Below are 27,636 nucleotides of genomic sequence, written 5' to 3'. Positions count from 1 at the left end.
TATGGAATAGGCCCTAAAATGGGCAGGCTTGTATCTCTGCATTTATATGGCATGTTCAGATCTTGTGAGATATGCTGAAGCCAATATGAAGCAGAATCAAACAAGCTACATTCTGAACTGCTGACTCATTGTGAATTAATGGCTCGGGTCCTCTTCCTGAAAACAAAAGAGAGAGAGAATGCTTGTACTTGCAACTCTTGGGCTTGTCTCTTGAGACACTAAGTCCCAGAACAAATGTGCAAAAAATCATGTGGGAATGAGTATTTGCCACAGAAGCAGTGTATACTGTATTTGCATGCAGAACCTAAGTGGGTTTTTCTATCAATGAGTTGTTTCCCATAAACTAAGCAAAGTACCATTGCTTTTTATTCTAAATTTTCCACATCATTTTTGAATATATGATATGGAAATTCATGTGGTTTTTTATATATGTGGGTTTGAAGTCCTCAGAGGAGAGAAGGCAGTGCCTTAGACTGGATCCTTTGCCACAGTTCATCTTCCCATCTTCTTTTGCTTGAATGTTGTATAGGAGAAACAGCAATGAAAGTGGCTTGTGCTTGATCTTCAGCTCTGTGAATCTGGCAAGAGAGGGAGAGGGAAGCCCCTTCCCTTCAGGACAGCCAGGGGAGTCCTCAGTGCTTTGATGCTCTTTCCCTGGAGGAGGAAGGGGGGGGGAGGTGCCTTGGATGCTGCTGTTTCTATTGCCCTATGTATGCCTACACAGAGGTGTGTTTGGTGGGGCTTATTTCCAGGAATATGTATGTAGGCTTGCAGGCCAAATCATAGGAAAGGTGGCCTGCAACTTTTCTTGGAAACTACAGTTTCTCCACTTGCACTGCTCCCCTACCTGAAAGCATTTTTTTCTTTTCCCCGCCTTGTTGACAGAGGGACTGTCATCCAAAACATACCTAAAGATAAATAGGTAGGGGTGTGTGTGTGTGTGTGTGTGTGTGTGTGTAGAAGAGTGTGTGGGGGTCCCACTTTACACCTGATGCTTCCTGCTTGCTTTCTACTTCCAGCTGATCCACCAAGAGTTCTTTGAATGCTGTGAACTTGGGATATTCAGTTGGAGCAGCAGTCTCTGGTAGGGATGGGGGCCTGTTGAAGACTGTGCTACGTAGGAGGATTACAATCACATTTGTGCGATTGCTCTTTCTGCATGTGGAGTGCAAGGCTGTTGCATCACATGTGAGAATATTTGTGTTAAGTTTCAATAATACATTAAGAATCATCTGTGCTCCAGAACTAAGGAGGATAAGCAAGAGTTGTATTACGCTCAGTGCTCTGGTAGAAGCATCCTGAAAATGGGAAAATGTTGATCCTCACGGTTGTCAGATTGTAATTGATATTATGGCAGACCATCACTTCTTAATTCAAAGGAATGCGGTTTAGTGATTATAAGCTAGGCTTTTGGACAACTGTGACTTTGCGTCGCTTATGACAGAATACTTATAATATAACAGCATATTGTGCACTCTGAATTTTGCATTCTGTTGTTCAAGTCCCTACTGCAGATCATTAAACCTCTGGTTCCGGATCCAGTGAGCTTTCTTGAGGAACATATTCATAAGGACTTGGAGCAACTGATGAATACCCTTGGGAAGAGTGTGGATGAAACCGCTAATGTTGTCCATCTGATTCTGTGTAGTCTTCTCAAAGACCATCACCAGCACGTAGGCCAATGTAAGGAGAGGGCTTATTACTTGTTTTTCCAGAAAAGCAATTTTATGCATTATATCAAGGGGGTGATGGCAGTGGTCAGAGGTGATCAAGGAAAGCAGTATTGTACCATTTCAAGCATTTGAAATTGGTAACAGCTGTTCCTGCATGGGCAGCAAGAATAATTCTTAACATGACTTGGTAGTCTCCTTGGTTCCATTGAAGAGTCTTATGTGAGTGTGAAGGGAACTGGGCCGCCCCAGCCCTTGGATGCTTGCCTACACAAGCCTTTTGGGTTCTGTTTTGTCATCCAAGCCTCCCCTGAACTCACAACACTCCAGAAGTCAAAGAAAATATATTTTATTAATAACTGAGGTTAGTAAGTAGGTAGCTGCCACCCATAACAATGGGATACTCAAGGGCAATTATACACATTTCAGTACACTCATAGGTGCAAAATGAGAAAGCTAGCTCGATCTATTCTGCTTACTCACATGCCTATGTTCAGGTTGCAGGGTTACATCTTGATGTTCATAGCAGCAGAGTTTCCCCTTGGCATATGCCAACCCTGAGGGGAGCCAGAGCAAAGACACAGCCCAGATTTATGGAACGGCCTGTCAATCATAATCCCCCAAATCTGCTGAGTCGTGCCCAACCCACTTGTGCTGTTGGACAAATCACCTTCCTAGGTCCGCTTTGACCTTTGCACATACTCCTTGCTTGTGGCGTGATCTCATCATTTGCACCTGTGTGTTATCTTCCTGGCTCTGTTGCTATCCTGCTAGTTCTCAAGGCCATCTGGCCTTCTGGAGTTCTTCAGACTCTCTACTTCAAAGTTAACTCTTCACACCTTCTTCGCTCCATCATTCTACCTAGCTATCTGGTCTAACTTCAAAAGACATTACTTCTTTTCCTATGTTCTTTTACAACCAATAGGCATCTGAATATTTCTCCCTCAGTTATATTGCCCTACCTCGTCCCATCACCTTGATATATTTCAAATATTCCCTTATAACTCAAAAAGCCCCTTAAAATCCCATACACCTCCTTCACAGTGGGTTATGCAACTTTTCAGACTTCCAAAATGGTTGTCTTTGCATTAGTAGTTTTATATGCTAGATGAATCCTATCAGAGGCATGCACTGTTGATGCACAAATCTAAGCTGGAAAAGTGTGGTGGTCTGTATCATTTTGGTACACATGGTGCTCTTGAGACATTTTGGTTTTTAACATATATTGTGTTATAGTGCTCATTTATATGCAAGAATGGTCTTTTTTAATCCTGCATTTGAATTCTTGTGTGCCTTTCGGCAAGACAATTATCTTTTGCACTTGTGGCTTGACTGAACGCAGAATATGCCTGTCACTCTGAAAAGATCATGTTTGACTCAAAATTCTTTGAACCAGTAAAGAACTCTTTGAACCATTAGCCATTTTGAATGCCTGTCAGGATGGTAAAGCAGGATATAAATTTGTCAGTAAATAAAGGGGGCTTCAGAGGTCATTTATTTGTAACCTTTCAATGAGAGAAAATGTGCCACCTACTCTGCCACATTCACTGCCCCTACACTGGCAACTGGAGGAAGAAAGTGGATATCTTTCTTCATGAGCTATTGCAGGAAGAAGAGGTTGGAAATGTCTGTTGTACTGTTGATCCCTAAAGCAAGAGCAAGAGCAGGTTCCTAGCTGCTGCCATTACCACTTTCCATAACGGGGGGGGGGGGGGGGTTAGAGGAAATGGGAAGGTAGGATGCTCCTGACATGCAATAATGCTCTTTTGCAGGGCCAGTGCGCTTTGATGGTCGATTTTCTACTAAAGAGAAGAGGAATAATTGGGAAGGAATTGTTGCACGCACCATTATTGCTCCTGAACTAAAGGTTTGTTAAAAATGCTTTCCAAGAATCTCATTGACTAGCCCACATATCACATGTACCCCATTCTTGATTGATGTAAAAAATATGCCAATTGTGATATGATTTGGAATCTACATTACAAAAGAGACTGTAAAATTCAGAGACATAAAATGTACAAATGAGGATTGTTCATGAGTTTTGGGAGGGATTACTGAACAAATAGACATGAAGAATAGAAATTTTGAATAACAAAGAAGTTACACTAATCATATAGGTGGGTGTGCATGAGAAATTACAGCCCTTCCTGCCACCCTTTTTAAGTAATTGGAAGCCTTTTACAGTAAAATTTGTGATATCTGGGATCAAAGGTTTACTGGGTATCTTAATTTAGCAGATAGTAGAACACCTCAATAGCTATTAGTTGCACTCTTAACATTATCAGTGCTTTCAGTTTCATTCAGGACACTGCCAGTTTCCCATAATTGACAGCAGCATTGGTTGCATGCTGGAGGCCGGGTTGGTGAGCTCCCTGTGCCAGCTGAGAGCAGAGATGCTCAGGGTCCTGTTTCAGGGAACTGCCAGATTCTGTTGCTCAAGGGAGATTCTTAGATCATTTAATGTGCCAATTCACAGAGAGCCTGAAAAGAGAGGGTGCAGGTGACTGGGCCTCTCTTCTTCCCCTTGTTCTTAAACCGTGTGCGTGCGTGCGTATGTTTTGCTTTGTTTTTGGTGACGCATATTTTCTTGTTTTCAAGCAGGATTTGGATAAAACACTTCTAGAGTTGAATCAGCAAATCAGCGAGGATGAGAGAGTCTGTTCCAACCCATTAGTAAAAATTATATATGGGGACCCTGCAATTTTTCTGTCCAGATTGCCCAAGATCAGCACTGTGCACTGTTCCAAGATGTGGAGTTGCAGGAAGCGGATCTCAGTTGAGCACCTGGGGCATGTTGTCCAGCAGAAAGGTGGCAAGGATGTTGTGCCCATCTTGTGGAATTTTCTTCAAAAGGTGAGCACACCCAGATCTTTCCCAGGACAGCACTGTTTCAGATATACTAGAAAACTGGGCAGTGCAGGGACCCACATGTAAAATGCTCTTCATAATTGGTAAAGGCAATTGCCCAGCAGACAACCTTGCATCCTCTCTTCTCTTTCTTGAGCTTTATGAACATGATGTCTTTGATCTTAAGAGCAGGAAGTCTCCTGTCAGCAATTGTCAAAAACCGAAGTACATCAGTAAGCATGAAAAGTGTAGGTGCTTTGAAAAATTAAAATCACAGCTACAGCATAAGGTAGTTTTGTGTTGGTATGCGTGAGGTCAAGCCAACTCCCAAAGGTGTCTGACTGCTGTCAGAATTGGATTAAACTAGTTTTCATTCATGCTTATGTCACTACTGAGAGTTAGGAGAGGAACCTGAGGAAGGTTCAAGTAGGCACAAGGCACAAACTCTGCTGTAGATGGTAGTAGTTGTTCATGTAAACCTACTGCAGGATTGTAATTGTCAGTTTTGTGTACCCTTGGAACACATACAAGACACAAACATGTTTTTCTTCAGGGGATTGTATCACAGTGGTATGAGGGGGAGAAGGGAAGGACATGACAATGGAGGAAGAACCAATGCAAAAATGGAGGTTTGCCATGTGTAGGGCCAAACTGGATGTGGCATGAATCCAGTTGCCTGGTATTCTTGGAAGGGGCACTCAAATCCCTTGCTATCTGTCAGCTTTTCCTGTCTGACGTGCCCTATCTTGTTCTTTCTTTAGGAAGCTGAATTGAGGCTGGTGAAGTTTTTACCAGAGATTCTGAGCCTGCAGAAAGACTTGGTGAGAAGATTCCAGAACCATCCTGAGGTGGAATCCTGTAATATTGGAGACTTTCTGAACAGTCTTCCCTCAGGTGCCATCAATGAGCATTAACTATAGTAGCTAAAATGGGAGAAGGATTGTCTTCACACCCTGCTTCTGGGACATCTGGTTGGCCATGGTGTATGCAGTACTAGATGTACATCTAGTACAGTAGATGCTGTACTAGATGGCCTTCACTTTGAAGAACTGCTCTTATGTGTTTAAATTATTCTGTACTTCCTCTATTTCTAAAATGTCATTGTGTGATTGACAACATGCAACAGAATCTTCCCAGTCATAACCCTCCAGAGCTCTCTCACCCTGCAGGCCTTTTGACCTCCTCAGGGGTGTGTTTTCAGCAATCAGGAAAGTTTTTTTTCATTCAAACGGACATTTGGTTAATACCTCTGTGTATAGTGTTTGGATTCCCTTGTTTTCTCAGTTGATTCTCTCAGTTTTTTAGTTGTCCATTTTGGGTGGTGGTGTTTTCATAACTGTTGTTTTTGTTTCCATCGGATGTGAGCTGCCTTGGCAGTCTCTGTGGAAACCAAAAGATGTGATAGAAATCTCTCAAATGAATGAATAAAGGGCATGAAGTAGAGTTCACTGAATTGGAGGGATTTTGGGAAAGAGCTGCAGAAATCAACAGTTTCAGGTCTGTCATACTGTTTGTACCTTGCCTTCCCCAGAAAGCATACAAAATCTTATGAAAAACAGAGTGAAAATATTTCTTTCTGTGTGGAATCGGCTAAGAAGATCCTTGGAAACAAATGGTGAGTGGCCAGTTTGCACTCGAACAGAATGTCCCCCAATTTCTATTGGATTGTCAGCTATTCCACCCAGCAGGAAGGTGGCACTTGTTTGTTGTTCTTGGCAGGCTCAATTTTTCCTATTTTGTTTTATGCAAGAGGAAACACTGTTTCGCTCTTTTGCCTAAAGATGTAGATCGTTACTTACTGTCCTACAGTTCTCTCCTGTTGCTGCTCTTGGTTCTTTTTAACCCTCTTTAATGGGTAGTGCAAGCAGCAACTGTTAACCTGCACATGCCTGATCTCATCTGATCTCAGAAGCTAAGCAGGGTCAGGTCTGGTTAGTACCTGGATGGGAGACCGCCTGGGAATACCAGATGCTGTAGGCTTATACCATAGTCTTTTGAGACTGAAGGTTGCCAACCAATGGGTAGTGCATAACACAACCCATTCCTTCATTCCAGTGTGCCCCAGTGCCTGCCTCCCAGGCTGGAAACTACTAGAATACGTTAGCCATAACAATGTGACAATTAGAAAACAACCAGGAATGAGTCAAGACTGAAATTATTAGTGGGTTGGGACACCTCCCTTACTAGCAAAAGCTGCAGCATTTCTGGCTCTTTGGTTTAGAAAGAAGGTACCTGAGGAAGGACATGTTTGAGACATATACAATTATGCACGGGATGACTAGAGTGGGTAGAGGAACCAGGGTACACCCACTAAAATTGAGTGAGGAGAGTTAAAGGAAGACAAAATGAAATATTTCTTTATCTAGAATGTGATTAATCTGTGGAACTCCTTACCCCAGGATGTTGTGATGGCACTTGGCCTTAGATACTTTTAAAAGGGAATTGAACAGATTTATGGAGGAAAAGTCTTATCACATGTTACAAGCCATGATGTGTTTATGCAACCTCTGGGTTTTAGAGGCGACCTATCTATGAATGCCAAGTGCAAGGAAGCAACAACAGGATACAGGTATCTTGTTGTCTTGAGTTTTTCCAGAGACATCTAGTGGGCCATTGCAAGATACAGGAAGCTGGACTAGATGGCTCTTGGCCTCATACTGCAAGGTTATGATGATGATGATCTAGAAGGGAATATCCTCCAGTGGGTCTGGGCTTGGAACTCAGAAATGTTTCCTGATCATGTTACAGGTGAAATTAAACTTCCCCAAGGCTATTGTGATGTTGACCTCACACTCAGTGATAAGCTTGCGATTCTCCTGCCTCGTCGGCGAAGTCTGGGCCTCTGTTCTACAGCTCTAGCCAGTTACCTCATCAGCTTGCACAATCACTTTGTCTACACCACTGAAGAATCTTCAGAGGATACCAAGAGGTACCTCCCACCCCCCCATTTCTCCTGGGGCTGCCATATGGCCTTAGTGCTGCCAAATCAGCAGCAAAGCAGAGCTTCTCATTCCTCTTCCCTCCCTCCTCGGCAGATATTCTGTCAACCCCACGGAAGTGGCTGAACTGCATGTGATCACTTATGAAGTGGAGAGGGACCTGATTCCACTGATTCTGTCCAACTGCCAGTACAGTGTAGAGAAAGGAAGGGAGGCTCTTGAGGAATTTGACCTGGAGAAAATTCAGCAGCAGATCATTAGCAGATTCCTACGAGGGAAGCCCTTAATCACACTGACGGTAGGTAACATTGCAGTTTGGTGCTGCTGTTTTGCCTCCCTAGTGCCCATGAGATCCAATTTTCAACCCACAGAATATCCGGCCAAGGTCCACTGATTGAGGCTGTTCTTTGTTCTCTTCTCTGAAAGGGCATACCCACGCTGGTGTACAGGCATGACCGAAATTATGAGCATCTCTTCAGTGATATCAAGAGCAAGCTGAGCCAGGTAACCCAATCAGTGACTGGAAGAATATCGCTTGTTAAAATCAGGAGTAGTTCTCCACTGCACTCTCTTATGTCTGATCTGGTGTACAGTTCTTGGAAGTTAGCCCCATGGAGCTATTGGGGACTGAATTAACAATGAATATGTGCACTGAGCTCTTCCAGTCTAAAGACTGTGTTTGCTCACTGGCAAATGGCAAATTGAGGCCTGGCAAATGGCACTTATCATTCTCCTTTATTGCCCAGAGGAGGAGTGAATGCAGTACTACAATATCCTACCTTTGTTTCATAATGGTGTCATAACCTGAAGGAGTACCTGCATGGTGCATTTACTCTTTACTCTGCACTCTTTCCTGTAAAGAGTAGGTATGATGAATGCTGATAAAACACTGATGTTTTATTCCCTTGAATTACAGAGCTCCCTCCCAAATTCCACAATTAGCACGATCAGTGGGGAGTTGCAATCCTACAGTGACATCTGCGATGCTCTCAAAATTATTGAAACAACCTTAGGATTCTTGGCTATGGCTGGAGGAGACTCGAAGATGACTTTGGCTGAGTATGTTGAAAATATTCTACAAATGGGCAGTCACGTGAACTCTCATGTGCTGAAGGTGAGTGAGGGGAGTCAGGAGTCAACCCACCACTATAGGAGGGGAGAGTCCAACAGAGCAGACTGAAGCTGGGAATATCTTGCATGCCCCAGACCAAGAGATCAGGATCTGGAGGTATTTCTCCCAGATCTCTCTTTGCTGCTTGACTAGGAAGAATTTTAAGTGTGTGTTGCCTGGTAGTCCTTGGCAAGCCTCACAGGACAGCTGAATACACTGAGTGAGATGTACGAAATGATCTGCTCCGCAGTTCTTTTATTAGGATGCAGCAAAGGAGATCAGTGTGTCTTTTAGAACTAAAGAAAGTTGGAGAGAGGGGAGAGGTCTGCCAGGCTCCTTGATGTGGCAAAAGACATTGAAGTACTGTTTGCATGTTCCTCTAAAGCAGCAGTCACCAAAATGGAGACTGCTGTGTGCCGGGAACGTGGTGGGCATAAGAGACTTCTAACAGATCTCTGTACATTTTATATTTTGGGGGTTTAAATTTTTTAAAATGTTACTTAGTCATTATATTGCATACAAGATTATAAATAAGAGAGACTGTTAAACATGGTGTGTGCTTCAGAATATAAATAAATGAAAATAGAAACTCTTACAGCAATTCTTATAGACAGCTGTTAATTTCTCATCTCTAAGATGTATACAGGTACCCCCCCCAAATCTTGTTATCTGTGGTTCCCCGCACCAATTAATGTCGCTTAGGTGCTTCCCATTGGCTCCAAGCTAAAATGTTTCTACCTTTTACAGGACACTATAACCTGCAAACTTATACCAATGTGCAGGAAGCCTGAATGCTTGAAGATACTAGATTGACCATTAACAGGAAGCAGTAACGTCCTGCTTCTTGCTGATGTTTGATCTAGCCTCTTTAAAATTCAGCCTGCTTCCACATTGGTATAAGCTTGCATGCTTATAGTGTTCTGTAAAAGAAAGATACATTTTTACAGCAGTAAGCATCAAAATGTTAATAGGCACAGGGGAAGGTATGGAGGTAGGGTTCCCGTGTATCCATGGAGGGGGGGCTGAAACGGATCCCCCATGGGTACAGGGGGACGCCTGTATTTGCATTTCTTCTAAATGAACATTTGGCTATTCGTGTATCATCTTTGTAGCTTCACTTGTAGGATTCAAGGTTAGGATTATAATAGTCTACTTTCTTTAAAAAACGTTTGTGTGTGCGTGTGTGTTTCAGGCTCTGAGTCGATGTCACCTAAAGCACGCCATTGCAGTGTGGCAACTCCTCTCTTGCCATAAATCTGAACAGCTGCTGCACCGGAAGAGGGTAGGGTGATCTAAGTGGGTGGGAATCCCTTGCAGTTCTGGTGCTGCTCTTTTCCCTTCTTCCCCCAACTTATACCGCTGTGTGTTTCTTCTTCTTTTCATACCTCCCAGGATCCCTTTGCAGAGGTCAGCCCATCCTATAAAGAACCCCTCACTGCAGAAAACACCAAGCTTCTCAATGCCTTCCTCACACAGGCTGGGCTGGAGGACTTCCTCCAAGAGCTGCATGAAATGATCATCCTTAAACTGAAACATGCCCAACCTGGGGAGGAGTTCAACCCCACATGGAGGTAAGAGTCTGCCAAGTCTACCCCAAGCTTATTAGGCTTGAGCTTGTTGTTCTTTCCCTGAATGCGGTGCTCTCATGATGATGGTGAAAGCTGTTTTGTGAGATTACCTGCCTCTCCCCCCCCCCCTTCCTGCATACCAGTATGGCTGATCATATTTGTCTCATTATTTTCCAGCCTGAAGGACACACTTATTTCATACCTTGAAAGGAAAGAGAGTGACACACTTGGGGAACTAGAGGATGAATTCCCAGAAGAAATCCAGCTTTCCCAGTGTATCTCTGCCTGGAAAACAGCTGCTGTTCTTAAACACGATCGAAGACTTGGTTAATACAGCACAATAATTGGCAGGCACTGCCTCTCTCTCTTTCCTCACCCCACTCCCAAAAAAAACACGTTGAAGAGAAAACTACTGGATTTATGAGTGTTGCTCTTGTTTGCACTGAGCAAGTAAATTATGGGGCCTAAAAGCCTTTTCGGGTTAGGTAAATCGTAAACTTAAGTGTTGCTGCACTATAGCTGGAATGAACTATAATGCAGAAGGATAAAATAATTCCTGTTTTAGAAGATGAAGGATTTAAATTTTGTTTTTAGGATGTGATTTCCAGAAAATGCAACTTAGAAATGCAACCACATTCAGAGGAAAGGGTTCAACTGGAGAAAAAACCTGTCCAGGGACCCGATCTACAGGCTTTGCCAGAGCCAACTGTGTCCTTTGTTCCCCCAAGAACCACTGGACAGTCAAATGGAGGGTGTAGTTTACAAACCTGAGGTTATGTGCCACCTCACTGACTGGCTCCTTTACTCTTGGAGTTATTGAGATGAGAGAGTCAGTCCCCTTTCCTCAAGATCCTTGTCTTCCAAAATGCTACCAAAGCTGCCTTGCATGTTATCAGGGGCATCACTTCTGTTCTATTTCTCACCAATGGGATGTCTCTGTCTTTGAATCAGGGCATCAGACCAAAGTGTTTCAAAACTTAGTGGGGGGAGCTTCTTAGGTAGCTGCCTTGAAACATTCCAGCACAGGCAATATTCCCAGGTATGTTACCTGGACATCACTGCCTATCAGATGTTTTTTATAGTAGATGCATCATGTTTGCCTTTAGTTTGCCCTCTTTGTAGGGGCTTTGACTGGGCATATTTCCTGCTGAGACAATCTTTGCATTCACATGAGAGCCTTTAAATCATCTTATGGGCGGCTTGACTCCTCAAAGATGCATATTTTAGTTATACTAGTTGATATTAGTATATAGTTGACTTACTAGAGCTGTGACTTTGCTTCAATACACAACTCTCCTTGGTCTGAAAAGCAGCACTTTTAGAACTGGAGTTCAGGCATATTTCTGAAAAAGAAGCCGTAAGTTGTCTTAAATCTATTGAACCAAATAAGTGTCTTCATACGCTTCTAAAAATAATGCACAATATTTTATTTAGAGCAATCATGTCAGTCAACCAAGTATAATAAGCTCATTCATCTGAGGTTATGTGCACGGTTGAAAGAAAGAGGATTCTATGGAAATAAATTGCTTAAAGGACAAAAGAAGAATTAGTTATACCATCAACACTTTGAAGGAACTTGGTTTTTGTTGGGAACCAAGTAGATACTGGTGGATATTTTTAAGCACTTCCCACAATAAATTAGGGGAAACTCCTCTCTCAGGATAAAGTAGAATCCCCAAATAGTAGCTTTGTTGTTGATTCTGCTTCCTCACCATGTTTAACTGTAGAACCTGAGTGCTTCATAAATTACAAGTTTATTATGGCAATTATGCTGCATGCTCTTCTACTTCCTTTAACTGTGCTGTTCCTCAGAAGGACTAGCTTAACACTGGTTTTGCTGTTGAAAGGCTGAAAGCTCTACTCACAGAAATTCTGGGGGCTGGTCACCACTGCAGTTTTCCCAAGCCTGTCTTGTCCAACTTCCTACCCTGTCAGTTTGCATTAGGTTTCAAACTTTGTTGTAAGTCTTTACTCTGAACTATAATAGGACTTCAGTTTATTTCAGCAGTTGTCTTACATTCTCATGGTTAGAGTAGTGATACAATACTGTTATCTGCCCTGCTTGTCTTTGGAACATGAGGAATACGAAGGATAGGATCAAGTGATCAAATATTACTCAGGCTTTTCTTTATATGTATGTGGATGATATATCTACACTAGTGGTAGTAGAGCAGTAAATCCTCTGGATTGATCTACTACTCTTTTCCAGTTTTTTGCAATGCGTACAAATTCTTGTGGTTGCTTTTTTTTGTCTTAATAAAATATTTTCTCACAAATGCTTATAATGGTGTTTTGAATCATGCATCTTGATAGGGAATTCCTGATGTTTTGAGTTCTGGTTGGGAAAATGGGTTTTAAACAACCTCCCAGAAAATATTAGTATGAAATTTTAGCCGTTAAATTACACAGTGAATTTTGGGAGCTTGCTGTGTTTGGCTGAACTGCTGTAGTCCCCTTGACACAATGTCCTGTGAGACTGCGTTCTCCACTTAAACAGTATTTATTGATGCAATTCTTACTGGACTGGCACAGGAGAGATCCTGCACATACTGTAACTCAGAGCTACCGGCAGAAATGTCTTTCTATTATCAGCATAAGCCTGAGCATCTTATGTGCAAAGCAATTTTGCATGAACAGGTGGAGCATGTTATTTCTGCTGCTGTGTCAATTATTAAACTACAGGTGGTGCCCCGGTATCTGCAGGGCATCCATTCCCAGACCCTCTGCGAATACGGAAGTCTGCGGATTTCAGCACCTGTCCACCTATAGGTGGTGCTCTGGTTGTGTTCAGAGGTCTTTTTGAGGACTGGGGAGGCAGTTTGTGGCCTCCCCGACCCTCAGGAGTCCTTGTGAGGTCTCCAGAAGACCAAAAATTGGCACTTTGGTCTTCAATTGGTGACCATATACAATTGGTGCTGATTTTTGGCCTTCTGGGGATCTTTTTGCAAGGCCAAACAGCCACTCAAATAAGCAACTCAGAATGACTCGGTACACATGGATGAAAGTTCACAGGCTTTTACTGAATTGTATACAATTGGTCCATGGGACTCATGTACAGAGCATGAACCCCGTCTAAACAGTGGTCCCCAGCTTTTATTCTACACAAACCTTTGTCTGAAAATCCAGACTTCTCATTTGCTGAAGGTTTGACATCATAAATGGGGCTCAATTTTAATAGGACATAGATAACACACCATTTACATACAAGATGGAAAATAGGTGGGCAACAAGTGAGCAAAACCATTGATTGGCTCTTATTTACATACAGGTGGGGTTTCATCTCAAAACTTTGCCAAAATTACACAATTTCAAAGAGTTTCCAAAACCAGTAGGGATCACTGTAACTTCATTTTATCCAACACTGATCCTCACTCATATTTATTAGTCTAATTAGGGACCTCTTTGAGAAAATAAGTTTTCATACTATCCCTATTAAAGAAAACACACAAATACTTAAACATGGGCGTGAAGACCTTAATTTGGCAGAACTTCTTACCCTTTTATTGACTTTTATTCCTTTAAACCCTTTTTAATTAGAATGGCTTTGCTCATGCTACTCATACCTCTTCTCCTGGTTTTAGTATGTTTCTTGTGGGCCCTCTTGCTAACCTGTGTAAACTAGAATCTTTTAAACTCCTTTTTAAGAATTTTACTATATAGTTCTGTATAACTATTTACTTTAAATATATTGGTATTGAGGGCTTTATGACCTTCCTTTTGTGACTGGCTAGCACTTATTAAAGTGTCATAAGGCTTCAGCTAGTCTTCTTGTGACCTTTCTACACTCCAAATAGTACTCTGCATATGTGATTTCTCTCAACTCCTTGCTCTATTTACTTTCAAACACATTATATGTATTAATATTATATAACAATAACTATGACAAAAACAAAAGCACTGCTAATGTTTTACGCAGAGTACAAAGACAGATCTCTGCCCTAAAGGGCTTACGATCCAGGCAAGCTGTTTTGAGGCAGCTCTCCACCTGCTCCCCCTCTGATCCATCTATTCAAACAAAGACTCTTTCTTTAAGGATGGTCCATCTATCTTAACTAAATGTTACAAACTTGTTTCTGCAGGTGTCTGCCAAGAACAGGCCAACTGATAAGAATGTTTGCTAAGCTAAAAGTTTCCTAAAATCGAGCAATTTGATTCTTTAAGACTTTAGAAGAATAAACAAGTGACTTTTGGCACTTGGCATGGAGACCTGTGCGCCTGCCAGAAGCAGCCTGCTATCTTTTGTGGCCTTGGTTTCTTTTCTAATTTCTGTGTAGCTTCCATGCAACTAGCAAACTTTTAAAAATACTGGTTTTTTTTCCATCCTGTTCTCTGTGAGACCAACTTATGATGTTTAAAATGACTTTTCTGTGCCTTAATAAAACCAGGCAGTTAGCAATGTGGTTTTTCAAGCTGTTTAAGCATTTGTTTCTAAAAATCAAGCAGCTCTCTCTTCTATTGTGCATATGCTATAACATTAAACTAATTCTTAGTACTCTGTTTATACTCTATTGGGCTATCCAGGTCTAGGGTCAGAGGTCACCTTGCCTTAACCTTAGAAGGCCTCCTGAGGGTCGGGGAGGCCACACACTTCCTCCTCGGCCCTCTGAAGTGTTGGAGTTGGTGCAACTCCATCTGCTGTCCAGGGGGGCAGGATACTGTCCAGAAGGGGTCAAGCTATGGCCCTGTGACTCTGACCTTTCTACCTGTTCTCTCTGTGATCCTTGTGGGGTGTGGCCCTAACCCTTTATCCTTCCCTTCTTCTCTGAGCACTTCCTCTTGTCCTCTGACCACCGACCTGTTAAGGTGCACACACCAGGGCTCTGATGCCCAGGCCATCTTGAGCACAAGGCATGCAGGGCGAGGCAGCTCCAGGGCCTTGCTATCTCTAAGTGTTGAACCTCTGATTCTAATCAGATGCTGTAAATATACACTCAATGGAACTGTAAGTAAATAACTTCTTTTTGCAACTTTAACAAGCCATTGCCTCTGTCTTTTTTTTTTATTGATTAGCAGTCAGCCGGGTGAGGGAAGTTCCCTGGGGTGATACCCAAAAGGGGGGTTTGCTGTTTAAGCTACTCTGCTTCCCCCCAAAAAGGAAACTATTTTTAATTTCCTCCAACATGAAGTGCTTTTGAACACAACTAGAGGACAGCTTCAGTTGCAATCAGAGGGCAGCAGATGGGGCAGATCCACTAGTTTGGGACCCGCAGTGAGGTCTTTAGTTCTTCACAGTTAAGCTCATCAAGTTTTGCAATCTCTGCAAAATGAAGATCCCTGCAAGAAACTTGGGAGCACAATGTCTGCAAGCAATCTCTGCAGCAAACCTTTTGCAAGTATAGATTGCCTGATTGGGGATCATTAAGAAGTCAGGAAGTATGATGGAATGCAGGGTCTGCTGAGGCCCCCAACCTAAGGTCTGCTTGGCTGAAAAGGGTCCCTGAAAGTCCCTTTTTCTTGCCAGTTTACCAGCAACTCCGCAAAGTGACCCTCCCTGCACTTTGGGGCTTTTAGAGGAAGGGCACTGGGCTGCAATCCTATCCAGTTTCCTGGGAGTAAGCCCCATTGACTATAATGGGGCTTATTTCTGAGCAGGCATGCATAGGATTGGGCTCTGGGGGTGCAATCCTATCCACACTTTCCTGGGAGTAAGCCCCATTGACTATAATGGGGTTTACTTCTGAGTAGGCATGCATAGAATTGGGCTTTTGGTTGTACTCTCAACCAAATTTTTCTCAAATATGAAAGCAGGCCATTGGCACTTCTCTCTCCTCTTCTACCCCAGCCCACCCCCTTTACCAGGCATATCCACCCCCCCAAATCTCACAATGACAGTTAACAACTCTCTTACTTTCCCTCCCCTCACTTGTCCACACCTTCCAAAGATACAAAATCACTGCCTCACATTCTCTCTCTCTCTCCCACCCCCCCCTCAGTTTAATCCTGCACTTGTTTCAATCATGTTTCCTCATTGCCCCTCACCCACATTTCACCACTATGTGATCAACCTGCTCCTGTCTTTGCCAGCACTTTCTGGAACTTTTGATAAGATTTTGAAAATAGGATTTTTCCTCCTTTTCAGAAACCACATATACTTCCCTCTCCAAGCTTCTTGTCAATTTTTTTGTCATGTAATGATTTAATTGTATTAATTTTATTCATTCAAGGTTAATTTTAATGTAGTAATTTAATGTAAGTAAAAAGCTGGTAGTGTGCCTTGACAATTTTAGTGCCTTGTCAGTGTGCCGTGAGCTGAAAAAGGTTTGAAAATGGCTGTACTAGTTGATCACTCAGAGGAGCTGGAATGGGGCTGAGAAAGAAACAAAAACTGAAGGCAACTGAGTTTAGAAAAAAAAAAAAAAGGCTGTCACTTTGTCTATTAGTCAGCACTATGCAAGTTCTTACACAGGCAGTTTCCAGAAAGCTGTTAATGGAACAGGAGCTGCTTTATTTTTTATTTTGCTTTTGGCTGCTGGATTGTAAATGGAATCCGTTGCTCTAACATGGCACCAAACGTCTACTTTTGACTTGCACAGAGTCTCTCAATAGTTTAGGAGTTGAGCAGGCACTCCGGGTTGTGCTCTGGAAGTTACAGCTGCTTTGGATAAATTGGCATAGTGGCTCCTATTCAGGCTTTTCTGGGAATTACAAGGAGGGGGGATATTGGAGGACAACAAGAATGAAAGTACAGCAGACCCACAGTATCCATGGGTCCACCATCTGCAGATTTGACATAATGCAGATGCCAGCAGTCCGAGGATACCCATAAGGGATACCAGGGTCCACATTTAAATGTCTTTGAAACAAAAATGTATGAAAATAAGGGCTCCTGCCATTTTGCACCCAAACCGCTCCATTTCCTATCTTCCACAGCCATTTTAGGGCTTAAAGACCTTTCCAGGTCATGTGGAGGTTCTTTACTCCTCCCAGCCTTGCCTCAGAATGTATCACTTCTTCCACTGAATCGTATCCCTGTGTCAGGCTCAACTTGGTCTTTCCATGTCTCTGCCAGCAAAAATCTGGCACAGACTCAAGAAGCCCCATTGACCAGACTGGGACTTTACTTGGGATAAGGGGACAAATGTCTCCTTCCACCTAGGAGAACTCCAGCCGGCTCAGATCCAGTGGTAGCCATTTAGTGCCACTGCTCCTGTGCTGGATAAGAGTGGGCCATAAGCCTGCTCCTAAATACCTAGTTAGTATCTTCCCAGCGTGTGTACAGAGTATCTTGATGCCATCTGACAGTGTGACTATGTCCTGTTTCTTTGGCTGATAGGAAGCAATTTGTTAAAGTCCAAAGTTGGTATTTTACACCCCTCCCAACTTCAAAAGACCCACCTGGGAATGATTTGTTAATCAGATGTCTAGCACCTCTTACATGCAGGTGACAGGCAGCCATTTTTCCTTTGCCCTGGTGTCAAGAGCTGGGGAGTCAGCCTCTTTCTGATAAGGCTGTTCCCAGGATTGAATTTTACAGCTTCTTTTTGTCTTCTTAAAACAGAAAGACAGAGGCTGGTCACTAGGATGAGAACTAGGCACCAAAGAAATGCAGGTTTTTAACCGAATAAATTTAGGTGTTGTGTTCTTGACACCTGTTTTTACCTGGCCCACAGGTGTACACATTCCATCCCTGTTGTGTATATACAGTGTTGGGCAAAAATGTTTTAAGCCCATGGAAATTTTACTTGGCATTTTTGCATTGCAGCAGGGGAAGAGTGAGGTTGAGGAGTGACCTGCCCTAAGGCCACTAGTGTGTTCATGGCAGAGGAAAAATTCACACCAAGGAAGTCCTGATTCGCAGCTCAATCTCTTTAGATACATTAGCCTTTACCCTCACATCAGCATCACGCAGTTTCTCATACAGGGAACAGATATATGTTCAGTGTGAGAATTAGCAGCCTTTGGGTGGGTTTATTGTGGCAGAGAGAGAGCAAATGGAAGTTCTGAATAGTAACAAAGCTCCTATTTTCTCCACTTCTAATCTCCTCTTGCAGGTCTTAAAGCAGTGATTTTCAACCCTTTATATCTCATATCACACTGACAAGGTGCTAAAATTGTCAAGGCACACCATTGGTTTTTTGACAATTGACAAGGTGCACCCATTGACAGCAGGGGCTCACAACCTCCAGTGGCCCTTCTAACATAAGACCCTTCCCCAAACTCTTGCGGCATACCTGCAGACCATCTGCGGCTCACCAGTGTACCACAGCACAATGATTGAAAATGGCTGTCTTAGAGTATGAGGCATTGTTCATACAGCCTACCAGTGGTCTCCATTTTCCATCTATTGAGTTCCTGCAGAAAACTGTGCAAAAATATGCTCTGTCAGGTAACCGACTAGAAATGCCTGTGCTGTTGGCTGTGAGGAATTGAACAGGGCCTGAAGTAAGAGTCACAGCCACTTGAACGAAATAAGCCAGTCACTCCCAAACTGAACAATGGCTCCTTGGGGGCCACAGAAACCAGCCAGGGGAGCTGTGGAATCCTCATGAAAAATCTGCCACCCTATAAAGTATAGGATTGCAGCCCAAATGGGGAGCTGCGGCCAATGGCCCAGTAGGCCAAGGGAGCCACCAGTCTTTGTTCCGGAGGACCAAATGTTCCTGACCCCTGTGCTTCTGAGACCTTTGCTTGAAATGTGTGGGGGGGGGGATACTGCCAGTCAGTGCTGGCGATGTTGAGCCACATGGAACCAGAACTTGACTCAGAGAGCAGCAGCTGCATTTTCTTATATTGGTCCTGGGTTAGCAGCTGTTGTTCTTAAACACGATTGAAGACTTGGTTAACACAGCACAATAAGGACACACTTATTTCATACCTTGAAAAGAAAGCTCGACACGCCTGGGAAACTAGAGGATGAATTCCCAGAAGAGATCCAGCTTTCCCAGTGTATCTCTGCCTGGAAAACAGCTGCTGTTCTTAAACATGATCAAAGACTTGGTTAACACAGCACAATAATTAGCTCTCTCTCTTCCCCTCCTCCCACTGATTGTTGCTCTCGTTTGCTCTGAGCAAGTAAATTCTGGGGCCTAAAAGCCTCTTCAGGTAAAGGAAATCCTAAGACCAAGTGTTGCTGAACTATAGCTGGAATGAACTGTAATGCAGAAGAATAAAATTTCTGCTTTAGAAGATGAAAGATTTAAATTTTGTTTCAAAGATGTGATTTCTAGAAAATACAACTTAGAAATGCAAACCACATTCAGAGGAAAGGGCCCAACAGGAGAAAAAACCTGTCCAGGGGCCTGATCTACAGGCTTTGCTGGAGCTCATAAGAACATAAGAACATAAGAACAGCCCCACTGGATCAGGCCATAGGCCCATCTAGTCCAGCTTCCTGTATCTCACAGCGGCCCACCAAATGCCCCAGGGAGCACACCAGATAACAAGAGACCTCATCCTGGTGCTCTCCCCTACATCTGGCATTCTGACTTAACCCATTCCTAAAATCAGGAGGTTGCGCATACACATCATCGCTTGTACCCCATAATGGATTTTTCCTCCAGAAACTCGTCCAATCCCCTTTTAAAGGCGTCTAGGCTAGACGCCAGCACCACATCCTGTGGCAAGGAGTTCCACAGACCGACCACGCGCTGAGTAAAGAAATATTTTCTTTTGTCTGTCCTAACCTGCCCAACACTCAATTTTAGTGGATGTCCCCTGGTTCTGGTATTATGTGAGAGTGTAAAGAGCATCTCCCTATCCACTCTGTCCATCCCCTGCATAATTTTGTATGTCTCAATCATGTCCCCCCTCAAGCGTCTCTTTTCTAGGCTGAAGAGGCCCAAACGCCGTAGCCTTTCCTCATAAGGAAGGTGCCCCAGCCCTGTAATCATCTTAGTCGCTCTCTTTTGCACCTTTTCCATTTCCACTATGTCTTTTTTGAGATGCGGCGACCAGAACTGGACACAATACTCCAGGTGTGGCCTTACCATCGATTTGTACAATGGCATTATAATACTAACCGTTTTGTTCTCAATACCCTTCCTAATGATCCCAAGCATAGAATTGGCCTTCTTCACTGCCGCCGCACATTGGGTCGACACTTTCATCGACCTGTCCACCACCACCCCAAGATCTCTCTCCTGATCTGTCACAGACAGCTCAGAACCCATCAGCCTATATCTAAAGTTTTGATTTTTTGCCCCAATGTGCATGACTTTACACTTACTGACATTGAAGCGCATCTGCCATTTTGCTGCCCATTCTGCCAGTCTGGAGAGATCCTTCTGGAGCTCCTCACAATCACTTCTGGTCTTTACCACTCGGAAAAGTTTGGTGTCGTCTGCAAACTTAGCCACTTCACTGCTCAACCCTGTCTCCAGGTCATTTATGAAGAGGTTGAAAAGCACCGGTCCCAGGACAGATCCTTGGGGCACACCGCTTTTCACCTCTCTCCATTGTGAAAATTGCCCATTGACACCCACTCTCTGCTTCCTGGCCTCCAACCAGTTCTCAATCCAGGAGAGGACCTGTCCTCTAATTCCCTGACTGTGGAGTTTTTTCAGTAGCCTTTGGTGAGGGACCGTGTCAAACGCCTTCTGAAAGTCCAGATATATAATGTCCATGGGTTCTCCCGCATCCACATTCCTGTTGACCTTTTCAAAGAATTCTATAAGGTTCGTGAGGCAAGACTTACCCTTACAGAAGCCATGCTGACTCTCCCTCAGCAAGGCCTGTTTGTCTATGTGTTTTGAGATCCTATCTTTGATGAGGCATTCCACCATCTTACCCGGTATGGATGTTAGGCTGACCAGCCTATAGTTTCCCGGGTCCCCCCTCTTTCCCTTTTTAAAAATAGGCGTGACATTTGCTATCCTCCAATCTTCTGGCACCGTGGCCGTTTTGAGGGACAAGTTGCATACCTTAGTCAAGAGATCTGCAACTTCATTCTTCAATTCCTTAATAACCCTTGGGTGTATGCCATCAGGGCCCGGTGACTTATTGATCTTTAATTTATCAATGAGGTCTGAAACATCTTCTCTTTTAACCTCTATCTGACTTAACTCCTCGGTCAGGAGGGGCCGTTCGGGCAGCGGTATCTGCCCGAGGTCTTCTGCCGTGAAGACAGATGCAAAGAACTCATTTAATTTCTCTGCCATCTCTAAGTCTCCTTTTATCTCCCCTTTCCCTCCCTCACCATCCAGAGGGCCAACCGCTTCTCTGGCGGGTTTCCTGCTTCTAACATATTTGAAGAAGCTTTTATTATTCCCCTTAATGTTGCTGGCCATGCGTTCCTCATAGTCTCGCTTGGCCTCCCCTATCACCTTCTTACATTTCTTTTGCCGCAGTTTATGTTCCTTTTTATTCTCTTCATTAGGGCAAGACTTCCATTTACGGAAGGAAGCTTCCTTGCCCTTCACAGCCTCTCTAACTTGGCTGGTTAGCCATGCGGGCACCCTCCTGGATTTAGTGGAACCCTTCTTTCTTTGCGGTATACACCTCTGCTGGGCCTCTATTACTGTTGTTTTAAGCAGCCTCCATGCTCTCTGGAGAGATTGGACTCTTATTACCCTCCCTTTCAACCTCCTTCTAACCAGCCTCCTCATTTGAGGGAAGTCCGCCCGTCGGAAGTCAAGGGTTTTTGTTAGAGATTTGCCTGGTATTCTTCCCCCAACGTGCACGTCAAAATAGATCGCAGCATGATCACTGTTCCCCAATGGCTCAGTAACGTTTACATCTCTAACCAGGTCCTGCGTACCGCACAAAATTAAATCCAGAGTCACCTGTCCTCTGGTGGGCTCCGTGACTAGCTGATCTAAGCCACAGTCATTTAGCACGTCAAGAAATCCGGTTTCCTTATCGTGACCAGAACACAAATTGACCCAGTCAATATGAGGATAATTGAAGTCCCCCATGATTACAACCCTGTCCTTCCTTGTCACCTCTCTGATCTGTTTCCTCATTTCAAGGTCCCCATCAGATTTCTGGTCTGGAGGACGATAGCACGCCCCCAGTATTACATCGCTGCACAAGCCTGGTAATTTAACCCACGGTGGAGTCGGACCCACCTTCAATCTCTACTTTGCTGGATTCTATCCCTTCCTTAACATAAAGGGCCACCCCACCTCCAACACGCCCCTGCCTGTCCCTCCTGTAGAGTTTATAGCCCGGGATTGCGGTATCCCACTGATTCTCCGCATTCCACCAGGTTTCCGTTATGCCCACTATGTCAATGTTTTCCCTTGTCACCAGACATTCCAGTTCTCCCACTCTTGTGTTCTTTGTTTCTGCAATAACCTTGGGACAGTCAGAGGTGTAGTACATACCGGAGGTTATGGCCACCGGGGTTATTGAGATGAGAGGATTAGAGAGTCAGGGCCCAATTCTATGCAGTGCCTGCCAGCTCACCAGAAGGCATGTTTGCAGTCCTTAGCACTAGAGGAGAGCTGGTGCTGGGCAAGCACCAGTGGAACACCAGTGCTCTGCCGCTTGGTGGTTGTGTGAACTGCCAGGTGGCGGAGAAATAGGTAGGGGTGTGGGGGGAGGTGGAGAGGAGGTGTTCCAGGGCGGGGGAGGCGGAGGGAGGGCTGGGAGGAGGCATGCTGGGGGAGCGGGGTGAGAGGATGGCGGAACCAGTGGAGCTTTGCTTCACCAGATCCTTAGCCTCTGTGTCAGGCCACCAGCCTGACATGGAGGCTCTTAATTCTAAGCGACCCTTGGGTTGCCATAGAATCGAGTAGCCCCATTGCGGGGCTACTTACCTTACCCGGGGGAAGGGAACAAAAGTCCCTTTCTCCTGAGGAGCTGCCTGCGCTGACCACTTAGCGCATAGGATGCAGCAGCAGCCATTTTCGGCACTGCTGCAGCTCTGGGTGCCAGGCAACTCAGGATTGGGCTGCCCATCACTTTGACCCCCTTTGACTCTCAAGCATCCTTGTCTTCTGAAATGTTACCAAAACTGACTTCCTTTGTTATCGGGGCATCACTTCTGTTTCTGCCATGATAATTCCCTCACCACACAGATGTCTGTCTCTCTTTGGATCAGGGCATCAGACCAAAGTGTTTCAAAACTAGATGAGGGAAGCTTTTTGGATTGATGCCTTGAAACATTCCATCACAGGCAATATTCCCAGGTATATTACCAGGGCATCACTGCCTATCAGATGTTTTTTACAGTCGAGTTGACACATCACAGTTGTGTTTAGTTTGCCGTCTTTGTATACGCTTTTTGACTGCACATATTTCCTCCCAAGAGAATCCTCACATTCGCATGAGATTTTAAATCTTCTTATGGGTGGTTGGACCCCTCTATCTAGAAAGATGAGTACCTTAGGGCACAATCCTAACCAACTTTCGAGCACTGACATAGCTGTGCCAATGTGGCCTGCATCCTGTAGTGGGGAGGTAGTCAAGGAGGCCTCCTCAAGGTTTATACATGTTTGTTACCTTACCTTGGGGGTGCATTGTGGCTAGGTCAGTGCTAGAAAGTTGGTTAGGACTGCGCCCTCAGTTATACTAGTTGATATTAGTATATTTTATGGAGTTTGATCCAGGTCTACAGAGCTTGCGTCCTGAGTACACTTCTGTACTGCAGCGAGTCATGGACTCTTCGCTCACAACAGGAGAGGAAACTGAGCGCTTTCCACATGCGCTGCCTCCGACACACCCTCGGCATCACCTGGCAGGACAAAGTTCCAAACAACACAGTCCTGGAACGTGCTGGAATCCCTAGCATGTATTCACTGCTGAAACAGAGACGCCTGCTTTGGCTCGGTCATGTTGTGAGAATGGATGATGGCCGGATCCCAAAGGATCTCCTCTATGGAGAACTCGTGCAAGGAAAGCGCCCTACAGGTAGACCACAGCTGCGATACAAGGACATCTGCAAGAGGGATCTGAAGGCCTTAGGGATGGACCTCAACAAGTGGGAAACCCTGGCCTCTGAGCGGCCCGCTTGGAGGCAGGCTGTGCAGCATGGCCTTTCCCAGTTTGAAGAGACACTTTGCCAACAGTCTGAGGCAAAGAGGCAAAGAAGGAAGGCCCATAGCCAGGGAGACAGACCAGGGACAGACTGCACTTGCTCCCGGTGTGGAAGGGATTGTCACTCCCGGATTGGCCTTTTCAGCCACACTAGACGCTGTGCCAGAACCACCTTTCAGAGCGCGATACCATAGTCTTTCTAGACTGAAGGTTGCCAATATTAGGATGTTACAGTTGACTCACTAGAGCTGTGACCATGCTTCAATACACAAAACTTTCTTTGGTCTGAAAAGCAGCATTTTTATAACTGAAGTTCAGGCATATTTCTGATAAAGAAGCCACAAGATGTCTTAAATCTATTGAACCAATTGAGTCTCTTCATATGCTTCCAAAAATAATATGCAATCTTTTATTTTATGAAGAGCAATGATGCTAGTTTGTCAGCTGAGAATAACAAGCTCAGTCACGTGAGGATATGTGTGTGGTAGAAAGAAAGGGGATTCTGTGGAAGTAAATTGCTTTAAGGACAAGTAACAAGTTTAAAGGCAATTATGTCACATGCTCTTCTACTTTCTCTAACTAAGCTGTTCCTCAGGGCTAGCTTAACACTGGTTTTGCTGTTGGTCATCAGTGCAGTTTTCCTAAGCCTGTCTTGTCCATTTTCCTATCCTGACAACTTGCAATAGATTTCAAACAGTGTTATAAATCTTTACTCTGAACCAGGGGTGCCCAAACCCCGGCCCTGGGGCCACTTGCAGCCCTCGAGGCCTCTCAATGCAGCCCTCAGGGGGCCCCCAGTCTCCAATGAGCCTCTGACCCTCCAGAGATTTGTTGGGAGCCCACACTGGCCCGACGCAACTGCTCTCAGTGTGAGGGCGATTGTTTGACCTCTCACATGAGCTGTGGGATGAGGTCTTCCTCCACTGCTTGTTGTTTCACATCTGTGATGCAGTAGCGACAGCAAAGGAAAGGCCAGCCTTGCTTTGTGCAAGGCCTTTTATAGGCCTTGAGCTATTGCAAGACCTCCATTCATACATATAAATTCATCTCTAATATAGTCATTTATGTAAATTTATGCAAATTTATTCAAATTTTAAATGTAAATTAATTTTTTTTTTCCCCTGGCCCCTGACATAGTGTCAGAGAGACGATGTGGCCCTCCTGCCAAAAACTTTGGACACCCCCTGCTCTGAACTATAGTAGGGCTTTGGTTTATTTTAGTAGTTACCTTACATTTTCATGCTTGGAGTAGTTAATCCAATGTGATGACCTGCCTGCTTGTCCTTGGGACATAAAAAATGTAGAGGACAGGATCAAGTGACCATTTCTTGCATTCTTTAGATGAGTATATGTTGATGACACATCTACACCAGTGTTACTCCTTGCTGTGGTGGCAGAGCAGTAACCTCTGGATTGGTCTACTACTCTGCTCCAGATGAAGAGGCCAATTTTTTTTTAATGTACAAATTCCTATGGGGTTTTTTGTTTTTTTTGTATTAACAAAATATTTTCTTCCCAATGCTTGTAATGTTATTTTGAAATCATGCATCTTGATAGGGAATTCCTGATGTTTGGAGTTCTGGCTGGGCAGACAGGTTTTAAACAACTGCCCAAAAAGTATTTAGTTTGGAACTTCAGCCATTAAATTACACAGTGGATTTTGGGAGCTTCCTGTGTTTGGTTGAACTGCTGTAGTCCTGTTGAGAACAATGTCCTGTGAGACTGTTCTCCCACTTAAGTGATATGTATTGATGCAATTCTTAATGGATTGGCACAGGTGAGATATTGCACATACTGTAACTCAGAGCTACCAGCAGAAATGTCTTTCAATTATCAGTATAAGCCTGGCCTCTTCTGTGCAAAGCATTTTTACATAAAACAGGTGGAGCATATGTTTATTTACTTTATTATTTATTTACTTTATTTACTTTAGCTACTTTGAATACAGGATGTGAGGTAAATATGTGTTCACTTTTGGAGTTGGAGCTAATAAGAGAAGGGGAAGTACTATGGGAAGAGGCTATGGCTCTTCCCAAGAGCACTATGGGTACATAGCTCTTCCCAAGAGTGCTGTGGGAAAAGGCTATGGCTCTTCTAGACTCTAGAAAACTGGTGCCTGACGGGGGCTATGATTGAGACATACAAAATTATGCAGGGGGTAGATAGAGTGATGCTCTTTTCCCTCTCACACAGCGCCAGAACAGGGGACATCCACTAAAACTGAGTGTTGGGAAAGTTAGGACAAAGAAAATATTTCTTTACCCAGTGTGCAGTTAGTCCATGGAACATCTTGCCACAGGATGTGGTGATGGCATCTGGCCTAGATGCCTTTAAAAGGGGATTGGACAAATTTCTGAAGGAAAAGTTCATCATGGGTTACAAGCCATGATGTATACCTCCCGATTTTAGAAGTAGGCTACCTCAGAATGACAGGTGCAAGCGAAGGCACCAGGATTCAGGTCTCATGTTGTCTTGTGTGTTCCCTGAGGCATTTGGTGGGCCACTATGAGACACTGGAAGCTGAATTAGTTGGGCCTATGGCCTGATCCAGTGGGGCTCTTCTTATTTTCTTAAGTTCTGCAGCTCAGTGGTGCAGAGCACATACTTCGCATGTGGACAGGCCCTTGTCCAAGACCTGGAATCCACATGCAGGGCTACGAAAGAGCCAAGCCTTAAATCCTGGGGAGCCTTTCCATGGAATTTGTAGTGTCAAGGCTCTGTCACTGATAGGCTTTACATGTCTAGGAGCCAAACCTCCAAACAGCAAATAGCTGCAGCTTCTATAATGGTCATTTTAGATGTGTTGGTCTCTACTGGACAAGGCTCTGTTGTGCTTGCTGCAGTGGACTAACAGAGATACCTCTTTAGAAGTGTCACTATGGTCATAAAAAGGCTTCCATCTGATATCAGTGTGGGGATCATTAGCACAGATTCCAACACTTAGCTGATGAGAAAGTTAAAATAGCCTCATAGTCTGCTGACTGTTTTCAATGCTGGGCACACGGCTCCTTTTCCCGATGAGTGAATGTAACAAACTGATTTGTTGAGACAAGAGGCCCAAGAAAGAGACTTGCGGCCCAATCCTATCCAACTTTGCAGCGCCAATGCAGCCTTTCCAAGGCATGTGAAAGGGGAGGCAGCCACAGAGGCGAACTTTTGTTCCCTTCTCTTGGGGCTGCAGTGCGACTGCATCGCATCAGTGCTGGAGAGTGGGTCAGGGCTGGGCCCCTGGCTGAGCAGGTGCAGTCAGAGGGGGAGGGTGGATGTGACCCCTTACTCTGAGTGTCATTCAGAAGCCACCCTCTTTCCACCCACGATGGCTCAGAGATGAAATGCAGCCTTTAATGGGACTACACTGACTGCTAGGAAGGAGCGAAAGGGGAGGAGAGTCCCTACTGCAGCCGCTGCACCAAGGCTCAGTTGCAGCCACCACCTGCAAGCTGCGGGCGCCTGACAGTCCCTAAGCGTTCTAAGGCTGCGGGTGCCACGCGAGACCACTTCGTTGCGCGGAACCCGCGGTCTCGGGTTTGTGTTCTGCGGGAGGAGGAAGGTGGTTGCACCAAGAGCCACGCAGGAAGTAGGAA

The 27,636-nt window shown here is 44.4% G+C and overlaps 1 protein-coding gene and 1 pseudogene across 5 annotated transcripts in view; both read left to right on the top strand.

Moving 5' to 3' along the window:
- The window catches only part of RNF213 (ring finger protein 213), a 125,223-nt gene extending 112,812 nt beyond the window's left edge, over positions 1-12,411 (top strand). For all 5 annotated transcript variants that reach the window (XM_066616877.1, XM_066616878.1, XM_066616876.1 and 2 more), the window contains 12 exons: positions 1,503-1,683; positions 3,443-3,537; positions 4,272-4,523; positions 5,279-5,411; positions 6,049-6,132; positions 7,266-7,446; positions 7,553-7,754; positions 7,883-7,960; positions 8,373-8,570; positions 9,760-9,849; positions 9,960-10,138; positions 10,313-12,411. In XM_066616877.1, coding sequence (XP_066472974.1) covers positions 1,503-1,683; positions 3,443-3,537; positions 4,272-4,523; positions 5,279-5,411; positions 6,049-6,132; positions 7,266-7,446; positions 7,553-7,754; positions 7,883-7,960; positions 8,373-8,570; positions 9,760-9,849; positions 9,960-10,138; positions 10,313-10,466 — 1,827 coding nt within the window. In that variant the 3' untranslated portion in view covers positions 10,467-12,411. The remainder of the gene's footprint in view (positions 1-1,502; positions 1,684-3,442; positions 3,538-4,271; positions 4,524-5,278; positions 5,412-6,048; positions 6,133-7,265; positions 7,447-7,552; positions 7,755-7,882; positions 7,961-8,372; positions 8,571-9,759; positions 9,850-9,959; positions 10,139-10,312) is intronic.
- LOC136643104 (5S ribosomal RNA) lies at positions 6,378-6,497 on the top strand (annotated as a pseudogene).
- Positions 12,412-27,636: the final 15,225 nt, after the last annotated feature.

The sequence above is a fragment of the Tiliqua scincoides genome, chromosome 2, assembly GCF_035046505.1.
Source record: "Tiliqua scincoides isolate rTilSci1 chromosome 2, rTilSci1.hap2, whole genome shotgun sequence".
NCBI classification, from domain to species: Eukaryota; Metazoa; Chordata; class Lepidosauria; order Squamata; family Scincidae; genus Tiliqua; species Tiliqua scincoides.
This window is presented reverse-complemented; position numbering and strand designations above follow the sequence as displayed.